Here is a 14,023-nt window from a genome sequence, read left to right on the forward strand (position 1 = left end):
CTGCCTTCAGTTGCCTTGCCACACCACATGAAGGAAGATGATGAATCCTTCATGGAGGCATCATTCGTCACTGATTCCTTGGGCTGTAGAAAGAAGATTTTCTCTGTATTTCCTTGTATATATTTTCCATGTGCCCAGATAAGCTTTGGTTTCTAGATTGCCAGCAACAATATGCTGGCAGTATTTTTAACATGTCAAATTAAAATATTAGTTTAGGTTTGTATCACTCAAAAGCTTCTTTAATTTTCAAAGACGAAGATGAGTTAATTACTTTAAAACTTTGAAGGTGGTTTCTGCCTTTGTAGGTAGTATATTATTCTTTATTATTCACTAAACCAGTATATTTCTTATAATAATTGTCAATCTGACTTACACACATGCGAATTCTGATGTACAGTATAAGATACCTCAAATGATCACAGTGCTCCCATAGAGAGAGACAAATGTGTGGTACTGTCACACTGTTCATAGTTACTTAAACATTATCTTCAAAGGATACTCTGTATAAACCTGTTGCAAGTACCTTTTTGTTAAACGCGCTGATGTGTGATATTTAAAAATTTAGTTCATACCATTTAGGAGCGAACCCCTCTCAAATATAGAAAATCTCTGTGGAAGAGTGTTGCATCGGAGGATCTAGGTCTGTCTGTCTTTGGCTTTCAGAGCTACTGACCTTGGCAGATGTGGGCTCCCTGATTTTGTAGTCGTTGTTTGCTCCAGACCCTGGAGGCCTTAACATCCCAAGCCATAGGTCTTCACTCCCTATGATGTGCTTCCCAGAACTGTGGAATCTGGAAGACCAGGTTTCTCAACAGCCCTTTAGGCAGGATGCTGAGAGGCTCACCAGAAACCTGCCTGGCTTCTGCTGGAATCTGGGCAGAATTAAATCAGATATGTTTTCTTTGCCAAATCTGCAAATTATTTTCTTCTGATTAGTTCTGCTGAGGTCAAACTCATTTGGGATTCTGAAACACAGAGAAATGTGATGACCAAAACAAAACATATTGAAGTTTTGGAGAATTATGCTTATAAATAGGAAATACAAGCAGGAATTAATTGATTATTTGTTTACTGTATGTATACAAATAACTGAAAAATACTCTAAGCGAGGTTTATTAAGTTTTAGTGTCAGGCATGTGCACTCGTGTTTTATGTATTGAATGCAAAACCAGCAGTCAACTTCTCAATAGTCGTTTTATTAAGGCAGTTACAGGGATGAAGCATAGTTCTGAGAAAAATGGATGTTTAGAGAGTGGTATAAAGTAATTTACAAAAATCATTATTTAAAAAAAAAAAAGTTAAATGACTCTGCATCAGCCACAGAAGTCAAAATTCTGATTAATAGAAAAACTTTATCATGTGAAAACTTACGATTTTTAAGGAAAGCTTTTCTGTAAAGTTTTTCAAGCTGTTTACTGAGATTATTGATAATGGAATTAATTTGCAAAGTAGTAAGGCACCGGACAGGGAAAACAGAATATACCATTAGAGTGTTACTCAGTGAGAATTTATTGTTACTGTATTGCCTGATTTCAGCACACCTCAGATTTCACTTTTTTATATGTACGTATAGCTCATTTAATTTGATTATAAGTTATGTAGGAGGTATTTCTGACTGCATAAGAAGTATGTATGTTTACATAGATTATTGTAATTAAAACATTTATTCTAACCTTCTTGGACTTGTATATAGCACACTGCTTAACAGCAGAAAAGGTCTTCCAGCTGGTTGAAATAAACTGGAAAGTAATTGCTATAAGATACTGAAAGATATTGAAAATGTCATCAGTTTTTCAGTTTCAGAGGAAGGATTCTGCTCTTAGCATGACAGAAGGTGTTTTTTGCACTCATTTGACTGCTAGATTCCTAGAAAAAATTGTGAAGTATAGTGAGAAAGCTGCATAAAGAGCTAGCAAGGATTAGACAACAGCAGCTGTACTTCTGAATAATTTAGGTTTAGTTTGCAAAATTATAAAGGAAAGGATTATCACTTATACTCGCATGTGAGAAAATGGAGCTACAAGTGTTGTTATAAAAAATGACAATGTACAAACCATCTAAAATAGCACAGGGACTATCTTGTCACTTTGGGCTAGATCCTGCAGAGCTGCGTACCAAGACATTTGTAGAATCATGAGTGGGAAGTAAATAGCGTAGAAAGAGCTTCCTTTGTCTAGTCAGGCAGCAGGGCAGAACCCTTCCTGAAAGTTTAAACTAGTGCTTGAGGGTAATGTCTGTCAGGTGTACCAGATAACATATATATCAGCTTGCTCCAGAGGGGTATATTAATTCTATTACTGATACATATTTATAGTTATTTTTAGTAAAAGATCCTAGGGGGCTTCCAGCCTCTTTCTCCCCCTTGAAAGCCAGCTATTGAGTATGTGGCAGTCAAGAGTACTCACTGCTTCAGGCATATTTGCATTTTGATCAAAAGCAAAGTCAATTGTGCCGCTTTTCCCTAAGCCATCCTGCCCTTCAGCTACAAGGTATACGTAAAACAGGAAGAAGGCCTAGCATCATTCTTCTCTCCTGCCTCAATATTTACAATACAATTCCATAAGGTTAAGGCAAGATTTTCCTCAGAATGTTTCCTGGTCATATTTTACAGGAAATGTAATTTGTAAAATGCAAATTCTGCATCAAATAACTTCTCACGCTGTTTCTCTAAAAATTTACGTTAATACTATAAATCAGTAAGTTACAAAGACTATAATTCAGTAATTTTCAAACATGAATTAATCATTTTTGACAGAGATTCTGATTTTATCTTGGCCTTGCCATCACCTGATCACACAGGTGAACCTCAGTAATCATCAGGTTGGTTGTACTTGATGCTGTGTGTGACCACTAGATATCTTTGGTCATGTGAGATCTCTGGAAACTACGCTTATCTTGCTGTCCAGGCTTGCAAGCTAGCAATCTGTACAGCCTGTGAGTCTTGTTCTGAGGTGTGTAGGAGGTTCTGAGGTACAACCCTTAGAGTTGTAAGTCCTGGCTTTTACAGAGAAAAAAAGAGGGAAACTTTGAATTACTGTATTAAAAGATGTACACAGGTAATTCAAGGCAGGAGCGAGAAAAGAATTCTTGCTTTAGTGCAAGAACTGGTGCTTAACTGTCAAAAGCAAAAGTAGAGCTAGCAGAAATAGAGGGAGTTCCCGTAAGTGGGATGATGGTCTGGAACGTTCAGAGAACCCTGGTGTGACCTCAGAGAGCGCTGTTGAACATTCAGGAAAAGGAAGCAAATGATGTATAGAGTTTATTGTACTCTCTAGAACTGCCATCTCAATAAACTTGTGAAGTAGAAGAGCTGAGGAGCTTGTATTGTAAAGTCAGGGCCTGTATGGTCAGGACTTCTGGAGATGGGCAGAAGTCGGCAAGATCTTGACTGTACAATTTAGATTCCCTCTAATTTGCAGAGTTAGTAATAGGATTAGAATATCAGGTGTTTGTCTATGGTTACCATAGGGCAGAGAGCTATAAAAATCAACAACCTTTTATTTTTTAACAAAGAACATCATAAAGTCTCTATTTTCCTAAAAAAACCCCAAACCAACCTTGTGCAATCTCTGAGTTTTCTGTCTACACGCTGATTAAAATAATGTAGGTTGAATTCTGCATTTGAAACAGTGGATGAGGCTCATCTTTAAAGTCAGTTAGAACCACATTTGTGTCTAAATTAATTAAAATGTCTGTTGAATTTTTGGTGCAGAAATGAAAGACCTTTCAAAATGTAGTTCTTACAGGTTCTTACAGAGAGAAATCCTAGTGGATGTAGAAAACAGAACTCACTAAAGTGATCCCACAAAATGATTTGATCAAATTTTGATCAAATACTAGTTGTGGATTCTTTATAGTATCCTACAACTTCGGGAACTACTGGAAAAGTTCATTTTATTTTGGAGCCATATAAATCTTTGTGACCAGGGCATGGGTTCTTCCCATCCTGATCTGTATTGCCCTTTGTTCTGTACAATCCATAGACCTCACAAATTTTCTTTTTTAAAGACCAAAAAAAAAAAAAATGCCACCAAAGCACTGAAGATAACATCCCATATAGGGGGGTGCTTTTATACAGAGATTTCAAGGCCGTTTTAACTCTGTGAGGAAAACCTCTAAGAATTTGCATCATCTCAACTTTTTACATCAATACAACTGTCATATTTTCAATTTTTTAAAAGAAGATATATTCATTATTACTATTCCTAATTATAGAAAAATTAAACTCTGTTAGACAAATGGATGAAAGATTGGCCTATTTATTATTTTGTCCTAATCAAGACATCCATGCCTGCATTGGAATTTAGACACAGCAGCTTCTTACACTGTGGGGTTTATGCCAAAGTAGAATTGAAAATGCTTGAAATGGCAGGCGCGCTTGAGGCATGGGACAAGCAATTCCTGTTTAGTACTCTAGATGAATTTCTTTTGTTTTGGGTAAGTGATTCTGCCTTTCTGGTGGGCCGCCAGATCTTTATCAGTAGCACTGTTCTACCTCAGGTGGCATTTCCTCAGCCTTTTTTCCCCTCTTCTGTGCTTCAATGCATGTTAGGGATAGATGGTTTATTTTTGGAAGTTCTTGTGCCTGTTTCGTTCTGTGGGTGAATAGAAGAGTAATCCTGCCCTGGGCCCTGAAGAAATGTGTCAGTCTGAAATTGCTATTGTCTGTTTGTAGGAAAGGGGAAGAAGGGGAGCACAGCTACTCCACAGCTGACAATAGTGTGCTGCTTGATTGAAAGAGGGCACACTATGAGGCATAAATGGAGGTAATATATTAATGTATGAGGCTGATGACTTGTATCTCCTTAATTACTTTCAGGATGAACTGGAGAACATCGCTCTTGTAATAGTAGAGCATTTGGATTTTTCATTCTGAGTCTCCTATAATCTTCCTACTTGATCCTGGACTCCCATTTCCCCATAAAGACAACCAGTTTCTCTAAAAGGATATCAGGAAGGTACAATATTGTATTTATAAAATTCTTCACAGTCTTGGGTGGGAAGTATAAGGCAACTGTATAAGGCATTAGAGAGCTGATTGACTGTGACTAAAGATGTAACTAGGCCAGTGACATTGCTCAAGTATAAGCTGAGGGCAAAACTGGGCTTTTATAATATGTAGCTATCTAGAAATGAACAAGAAGGTATTTTCAGCAGACAAGTGAGTGCTGTGAGAGCTGTTCCAACACATGTGACAGACGGCAGGACATCCATCACCTGTGGACTGATGCCCGGGTAAGCGGGCGAAGAACTTGGCCCTTGGGGAAAGTGGGGGGGCTTGAGGAGGTTAAGGAGGTTATTACATCAGAAGGATAATTTGGGCTAAGGTGTAGTTAACCCAGCAGGGATATCCTAAATCAGATGCAGGGGACAATTAATAAACTGCTTGATCTTGGGACGCGCGCAGCGCTGCCCGCAGGAGGCGGCCGGCTGGAGGCGGTGACTGCCCCGACCCCGCCGCAGCCCCCGGTCCCGGCCGTGCCACGCGGGCGCCGGGGACGGCGCGGGCGGGCGCGGGGATTGGCCGGACGAGCCCCGCGGGCGACGGTCCCCCCGGCCCCTCCCCGCCCGCCCGCCCCCTCGCCGCGCCGCTGCGGGGAGCGGCGGGCAGCGCCGCGCAGCCCGGCCGGCAGCCGCCGCCGCCGCTCGCAGCCGTCATGGGTCCCCGCGGAGCCCGGCACGTCGCCGGTTGCCTGCTGCTCTGCTGGGCTCTGGCCGCCGCCCGCGCCGCCCCGCGAAAGAAGCCCTCGTTCGGCGGCCACGTCGCGGAGAACCGTCCGGCGGGCACGCGTGTGCGCGGGCTGAGCATCCCCCTGACGCGGCTGGGGCCCGAGCCCTGGTGCGCCAAGGTGCAGGGGCGCCGCTGGCACCTGCAGCTGCTGGGCGAGGGCCACTCGCACTTCCAGGTGTCCCTGCACGCCCGCACCGCCCGCGTCTGGCTGCGCACCACCCGCCCGCTGGACCGCGAGGCGCGGGCCCTCTACTCCTTCCGCCTGGGCTTGTGCTGCAAGCACTGCCGGCCCCGCGGTCCCACGGCCGCCGAGCTGGCCGCCCTCACCGTCCGCGTCCTGGACGACAACGATAACGCGCCGCGCTTCGTGGGGGGACCGCGCCCCGGCGTCACGCAGCTCCGCGTGGAGGAGACGCTGGCGCTCAAGTCCCAGGTGTGGCAGGCGCGGGCCGAGGACGCGGACACGGGCGCCAACGCGGAGCTGCGCTACTTCGCCCTTCCGCGCAGCGCCCACTTCTTCGTGGTGCCGCGCAGCGGGCGAGTGGTGTTGGTGCGCTCCCTGCTCCACCTGCGCGCCCCCATCCCGCTGCGCCTCTACGCGCGGGACCGCGGGCGGCCGGCGCTGCTCAGCGACCCCCTGGAGCTGGAGGTGCTGCCGCAGGCCAAGCGGCTGCCGCCGCCCCACGCCGCCGCCCGCCGCCGCCGGGCTCTGCTGCCGCCCGCCGCGCCCCTGGCGCTCTCCCTGCCCGAGGACGCCCGCCCGGGCAGCCGCCTGGCGACGCTGGCGCCGGGGCGCTTCCCCTCTGCCTGGTTCGAGCTGGTGTCGCCGCCCGTCGAGGAATCGCCGGTGCGGGTGGAGCGGGAGAGCGGCGAGGTGAGGCTGGTCGCCGCGCTGGACAGGGAGGCGGCGGCCGTCTGGGAGATCGTCGTCCGCGTCCAGGAGCGCCGAGGTAGGTGCGGGCGTCAGCACACGGGCGGCCCGCGGACACGGGCGGCGGCTGCGCTCGCCCCCGCGGTTGTGGCTGCAAAAAAAGTTGCGTCTTAGACAGAGTACTTGTCTTGTCCTGTCAGTAAGTTGGAGAGTAATTTGCCTTCTAAGGAGTAAAAAGTCCTCAAGTGGCAACAAGCACATAATGGTGCTTTAGTATCAGGTGCCATGTGCTGTTATATTATGGAATGTAGTTTTGATCTTTTAAATCTGTAAATTGTTAATATTAAAACACTGTAGGTGACAAAAAGCATTACATAGTTTAGTGAATATGGACTGTGCAGCTATGTAAAATGCTTACAGCAGTAAGGTGGTTATCAAAATTTAACTGTCTCACCTGTTAAAATTCTTAGTCATTAATGAGCAGCATGGAAAATAACTTGAAGCATGCAGCTGAAGTCACTGAGTTTTGAGTTGTTATTAAAGTCAAGCATGTTTGACTTACAAACATAGTGTGGGTTTTTGCAAGACTAGTGCCTTTGTGTTTATGTGGCTGCTCTTTTTAAAAATCGGGGGAGTCCAAAGCGCACCATTAAAATGGCATGTTTATGATTTAAATTGCTATCATTCAAAGGGTCTTACTCAAGTTAAATAGAGTAGCTTGTTTCATTTATCTATGCCTGATTACATCTATCACTTTTTAAAATTCTTTTTTAATTTTGAATTGTCATCTTGGTTAATATTTTTCATCTACGAAAATACAGCTTAGTTTAAGCATTTTGTAAATTCACCAGAGGGTGGATATCTGTGTACATTCACCATGTCTCTTGTTGTTTTCATGATACTTGTGATTGTAACAATGTTCTTTAGATTGTTTAGAATGTGAGTATTCTGAAGAAAATTGTATCAGCAGAAATGAGTTGGTTGGCTTGATTTCATCTCGGAAAGGTTTAGAAAGGGTTTTGTATTATGTGACTTCTAGTGCTTGGGAGAACTATTAACTTCTCAGCAGTGCAACTGCTCAGAGTAACTTCTGTTAGCCACACAGCAGCATAGGCAGGAGAGATAAAAAGCTTCCCATGCTATTCCTTTCCCTCACCTCGTCTGTTTTCTGACTGAGGTGCAGCCCATAGGAGTGAGGCAGTTTATTCCTTGGTGTCTGTTAAATCCCTGAGGATGCCTGCAGGGATTCTAATTAGCGCTGACAGTTTCAGTGACATGAATACTTCCCCCAGTGAAGCAGGCTAGATCACCAGCTCATTTCACTCGGGTCCTGAGGAGCAGCTCTCAGATCTTTTTCTTGTTCCCTCTTGTTTTTTGTCATGCCTATTGCTGCAGCATATTGATGTCAGTCACTTGGACTGGCTTTGCCTTGTGTTCCAGCTTGAGCTTTGGCTGCTAACCAGGAAGTTGATAGACAATTTCCAAAAGACAAATGCTTTCTGTGTCCTATCTTTGCTACTCAATCTTGAGCAAGGCTACATGCCGAAGGGGATGTCATTACGCAGAGGCAGTGACAAAATCTATCGGGTCAATCTAAGTATGCGTCTGGGATGTTCACCCACTCTGTCAGGTATCTCAAGTTTCAGCCCTTTGTTGGTGTCACAGCTCCCTCTGTCAGGATCAAGAAGATGTTGTTAGAAAAGTGGTAACTAACCTTGCCCCCGGTTACTGCTAGTCTCACCTTTGTGATGGTTTTTACTCTTATTTAGTCTGAATATAGAAGTCTGAGGTTGCCTGGAACAAAGCTTGTGACTCTGTTATGCCAGAGATTTCTTTCCCAAAGCAATGCTTGCTAACCCAGTTAAAAAAAAAGTGAACCAACTTTAACTTATTTTCAGGGATTTTTTTTCACCATCTTATAGTTTTACTAAATAGCTTGAAGTATTTTCCGCTAGCCCGATCTATTACTGCTAGTAGTATGAAGTAGTAAGATAATAACCTCTACGAAATATGTAGAACTAGATTCTGACTTTCAGAAAGTAGGCAGACAGCAATTAATTGTGGACAGTACAAATAACGTACTTTAGATGTTAGTGATTCTAAGTTTCTTTGTTTAAAGGAACCTAAATTCAAAAATACACCTTTATTAGTACTATTTTTTTCATCAGGAAAAGGTTAATAATGACTTGACACCTTTAAAACTCTTTTAAGTTGCAGAATGCTTACATTCTCATTTTATAGGAGGTAAAATACATCAGTATTTGAAACATACTTAGAAAGTTATGTCTCTTTCCTTACTTGTAATCCAAACTTCAGTAACATGAGAAAAGATAACCAAAGGAGTGGGACAGGACAGGGAGAAAGATGGCTAGCAGAACTAGATATTTCAATTAGTCTAAAATAAGGAAGATACAGAAGATCGCAAAAGCTCCAGGAAAAAACCCCCAGTATCTAAGGAAGTGAGGTCTCACGATGAATTAAAGCGTGGAGATGGTTACACTGAATTTTGTTGTGAATAAAAGTGTAAATTCAGGTTCTTTCTCTAGTTCGTTTGCTTTGCTTTTAATATTTGTGCTGGCTTATTTTACATGGTATAAATCCATAAATATTCTAGCAGATGTGGTTTTCTGGCATTAGAGCTTATGGTAACAGGTGCTGATTTATGTTCAAGTGGTATAAAGCTGTGTTAATTCCTTTAATGTATTTTTCATTTTCTACCCCCCTAATTCTTGCTGCCTGGTAGCTGAGAATTGAAAATTAACCAATAATTGTTTCCGGCTTTAGTCTCTTCTTCAACCCAGGCAATGATGTCAAGGGTAAGACAAGACTTTTAGATGCTTTAGCATAGAAGGTGTACCTTCTTTGTCCTTTATCTTTTCAGTGTAGTTTGATTCATTTGTAATGTGCACTTCATTATCTAAAGTAGTAAATAATGCTTAAAACCATTGTGACACAGGCAGTCCTAGTAGGTCTCTAGGAAGAAACACTGATTTTTTTTTTTTAAAGTTTTTTTTTCTTGATGGAGCATTCTCAAAATAGTAGGAAGAAGACTGGTATATGGTAATAAAGCAACATTCAGCAGTGTTTCTTCCTAGTTTATGTGATATCCTTCATGCTTTAGTTCTTAAATGGGACTGTGTAGGAGATGTCCTGTTTCTGAATTAATTTTTATTCAGAGGAGCGCAAAGGGTATGTTATAGGCTGCGTGTTTGCTTATTTTTTTCTCTTCAGCTAAAATAGAATTTTAAATATTGTTCTGTTTGCTTTCTCTCAATTCTGTCCTGGATAATCAACACGGCAGTGTGTCTAGGGTGGGTTCCATTGAAGTAAATACTCTTCCAGATGCAGCCAGACCTTTAGCATCTCAATATCCAGATAATCATCTTCCACGTGTCCACAGAAGAAGAAGGATTTTCTCACTCTGAGTCACAGCTTGTTGAAGATATGAGCTAACCTAGCTCACTCCATTTGGAATGGGGAGTAACTACCAACGTGATAGATTTGCTTTTTACTACATGGAGTATTTCTTGGTAGAACTGTATGATGTGACCATAGGCTTGGCACTGGTATATGTTTTCCTGCATGATGGGTAGCTTTGAGGGACATTTGCAGCATGAACAACTCTTTGGCACGCAGGGTTGGGTTTTTTGGCAAAGCTGCAGTTGAGCTCTAAGATTTATTGTGATGATCATAGAATAGTTTAGGTTGGAAGGGACTTCTGAAGGTCATCTAGTCCAGCCCCCCTGCAATGAGCGGGGACATCTTCAACATGGTCAGGTTGCTCAGAGCCCCGTCCAACCTGACCTTAAATGTTTCCAGGGATGGTGCATCTACCACCTCTCCGGGCAACCTCTTTCACCACCCTCGTTGTAAAAAATTTCTTCCTTATATCTAGTCTGAATCTACCCTCTTTTAGTTTAAAACCATTACCCCTTGTCCTATCGCTACAGGCCCTGCTAAAAAGTTTGTCCCCATCTTTCTTATAAGCCCCCTTTAAGCACTGACAGGCATCAATAAGGTCTCCCTGGAGCCTTCTCTTCTCCAGACTGAACAACTTCAAGTCTCTCAGCCTGTCCTCATTTATTGTAGTGATGGGGAGAAATCACTATTATCACTATTGTCATTACCAGTGCAGCTACGTGCTGTAGTTACTTTTTACAGGACATATTTTCATTATAATAAATAATTATTTTGTATATTTTAGTGCTACGGTAAAATTATCTGCAATCTGTAGAGGAAATGCATTACTAGTTCTGTTTATTCACTGTGTATCTTTTTGTGGCCATTTGATAGTTTGTAGACTTAGGTTTAACATAGTTTATATGTTTTCTGAAAATAGTAGTTATTGGAGAGCAGCAACAGGAAAACCTGGACCTATAGTGCAAAGTGCATTTTTTATGTTCTGCTGTACTTTTGGAGAAATAATAATTCCAGGCCCTGGACAAGAGAGAAGATAATATCTTGTTTTGTAGCTCAACTTCAGGTGAGTTCATCGCATGAATTCTTAGAAGGAAGGTTTAAAACCAGCCAGAAGTCAGTTTTAAGAAGTAGAGAAGAGATCACAGATCAATCACACCTGATAGATTTCATAGATTGGTAGGATGCTGCCTTTCAGATTAGGGCTGACCTGTCCAACATAATTGTCAGGTCTTGGAGTGCAGTAGCAGGTCTTGAAGCTCCCTGGGTTTGGCTGCCCATGTTCAGGCCAGCTCCAACACCATGCAGCTGGCTAACCCTAGATCAGACAGTTAGTTGTCACAAGCCTTGTCAGTGGCCTCTGCCCCATGTCCTGGGGGCTGCGCTTAAGCTCAGGTCCTTTCCCGAGCTCCTCCAGGTGTGTGCTGTACCTGGCCATGTACATTGCTAACCCTGACACTGTCTTGCCGACTTGGCTTCCCAGCCTGACCTGAGACCTGCCCATCACTGCAGGCCTCTCTGGTGACCACTGGGCTGTTGGGTGAGCCAGGTTTATATCTCAGGACCTGTTCTCCTCTTCTTGCTCAGTGACAGTGAGGTCCCTGCCTGCCTTGCTGTCACCCTTGACTCCCATTTCACCTTACCCTGCAGAGCAGCTTGTCCTTGCTGCTCCTTGGCAGTTAAATTCTGCAACTTCAGCAGCAGCATTTGTATAAAATATTCTCTCTACCCTGCCTACCTTGAGAGCTCTGCCTGGACATTGGACAGAAAATTCCATCTTGAGAGCAGAAACCACTTATTTGAAATTGAAATATCACCCAACGATATTTGCATTTGTCATAATTTACAAAAATGTTGGCCAAAAGAAAAAAAAAACCAAAAACCTCACAAACCCCACAACCCCATACCAAAGAGAAACATCAGGAAAAAGTCGTACATTAGCTTGACCAACAAGATGCTAAACAGAATTCCAAAATTTCAGGATTTAACTTCATGAGGCTGTTTTTTGGCACATGGTCCTTGATGACCAATTCCTCTAGTGATCCTACTGGTCACTCAGCCCTGGGCTATATTTTTCAGTTACCTTTGCCTGAGGAATTGCTAGTTATGCTCACGTTTTCTGTAGCATTTCAGATTTTATCCCATTTAATTTATTGGGACACAATTTTTTTATTCCTCACAAAAACATAATACTATTTTAAGTTTTTACCCAGTAACAGAAGGTAAAATTTCATAGACAGTCACTGGCATTAATATTTTAACATAGAGCTGGCATTTAATTTGAGAAGGAGCCATTATTATTCCATTAATGCTTGGGGGAAGTGCATGAAAGATCCTGTCTCTCTAATCCTCTGTTGTCTCAAACTCCTTTGACCTTACTTCATCCATGGGCATTAGCTTTGTAATCCTCCGTCGTTCATTTTTTCTTATTAGAGGATTTACTGAGAGTGATGTTTGACATGCCTTCCAAACAGTTAACAGCAGTCATTTATATTTCAAGTATATTTGTCCTGTTTGTATCGACATATAGAGTGGAGATACCAATTTTAGTGATACGTATATTTTAAACCTTGAAGGTTTTCATGCTTGGAAGCCAAGGATCATCTATTTTAATTTTATCTGAGGCCTTAGTCCCTTACTAGCTGTGTATTGATTCTGTGGGGATCATCCTTAAGAATTACATAGCTTCTGGGTGATGTTTTGTCTTTTACAATTCTTATTACCGCTTTTATGAATTACAACCATGTTAACAGTTACACATCAAGCTGGGCTTAAGCTGAAATCATCATCTATTATCCAGCAGATGCGTTTCATTAAACTGCAATGTGTTTCATGCTTTAAGTCAAAAGAAAACTTTCATTCTGTGTGCATTCAGGACAACTATAGGTGTTTACAGGTTTGGAATGTTACTTATTTGTGGTAGAAAGGAATGTCTGGGGAAGCTTTAGAGCACCATGTTGATGTTTATTCAGTCTGAATGTTTTGATGCTATATGCTGTCTACTTCAAGCAACCAGATTAAAAATATCTTTGTGAGACTACTGGGAGTTGAACACCAAAACTGTTTAGATCGTCTGGCTGTTTATCATCTCAAACATTCAGATTCTACAAAATCAACTTTTTTTTTTAAGCTCTAACCGAATTTCAGCACAAATTTGTTAATCCAATGGAAATAATAAATTATAGAACATATGGATACGATCTTTCTCAAAGTTGGTTTGTAACATCTCCAGTTGGACATTGGTTCTCTGACTGACATGGCAATTATGTTACACTTTATTTGATTATGAAATAGTTTTATTTCAGTTTTTCCTAACCTCTCTTTTTTTGCATTTAGAAGTGTAGTGTCCAAATTTGTAGACAGAGTTTCTTTAAACTTTCTTGGTATGTTTGAGTTCAGGCTTTAGAATGAAAGAGAGATTGAGATTTAGCCCACAGTAAATTTTCCTTTGACTTCAAAATGTTTTGGTATGAATAGGAGACAAATTCAGTATTTTGAAAACAGTTTCCTTTTGATTCACTCAATAATATACAGTTTTTCATAATATAAAGTGTTTCAGACATAAACTCCACTTTTGTTTTTCATTTTTCTGATAAAAGAGGTCATAATTTCTTATATAGGAAATTTCATTGCCTTAGATGATTGATCGTAGGCATATAAAAATTTTTTACTTACTTAAATGGGAATTGCATATAAAGTCAGTATTAAGGAAGTGCCAGCTTTGGGATAAGGACAGTTGGGGGCGATAGAGCAAAGAGAGTTGAAATAGGTAAGGAAGGCTTTGTCTATATGACAGCTTACTCCTCAACACAGTTTGAAATGGAAAATGAGATTCGTCATTCTTTCTTCCCTGATGCAAAAAAAATGTTTGTGAAGTCTCACAGCCTGGTGTCCTTTCTCTCTGTAGTAACAGCGCGCTCGGCAGATAACCAGTTTATCGCTTTTTCCTAGCCCTAACAACAAGAGTTCTGTGTGGTATGAGCTTCAGTTTACTGATGATGCAT

At 42.0% G+C, this 14,023-nt stretch overlaps 1 protein-coding gene across 3 annotated transcripts in view; it reads left to right on the forward strand.

The window, feature by feature from the left end:
• Positions 1 to 14,023, forward strand: part of LOC141741876 (neural-cadherin-like) — an 84,575-nt gene that overhangs the window by 9,903 nt on the left and 60,649 nt on the right. Inside the window, exon 1 of one of the 3 annotated variants that reach the window (XM_074582992.1) lies at positions 5,658 to 6,681. The exons of the other annotated variants lie outside the window; for them this stretch is intronic. Within the exon in view, the coding sequence (XP_074439093.1) occupies positions 5,658 to 6,681 (1,024 nt within the window). Of the gene's footprint in view, positions 1 to 5,657; positions 6,682 to 14,023 lie in introns of those variants that run through there. 3 annotated transcript variants of the gene reach the window in all.

The sequence above is a fragment of the Larus michahellis genome, chromosome 4 (genome assembly GCF_964199755.1).
Source record: "Larus michahellis chromosome 4, bLarMic1.1, whole genome shotgun sequence".
Classification (NCBI taxonomy): Eukaryota; Metazoa; Chordata; class Aves; order Charadriiformes; family Laridae; genus Larus; species Larus michahellis.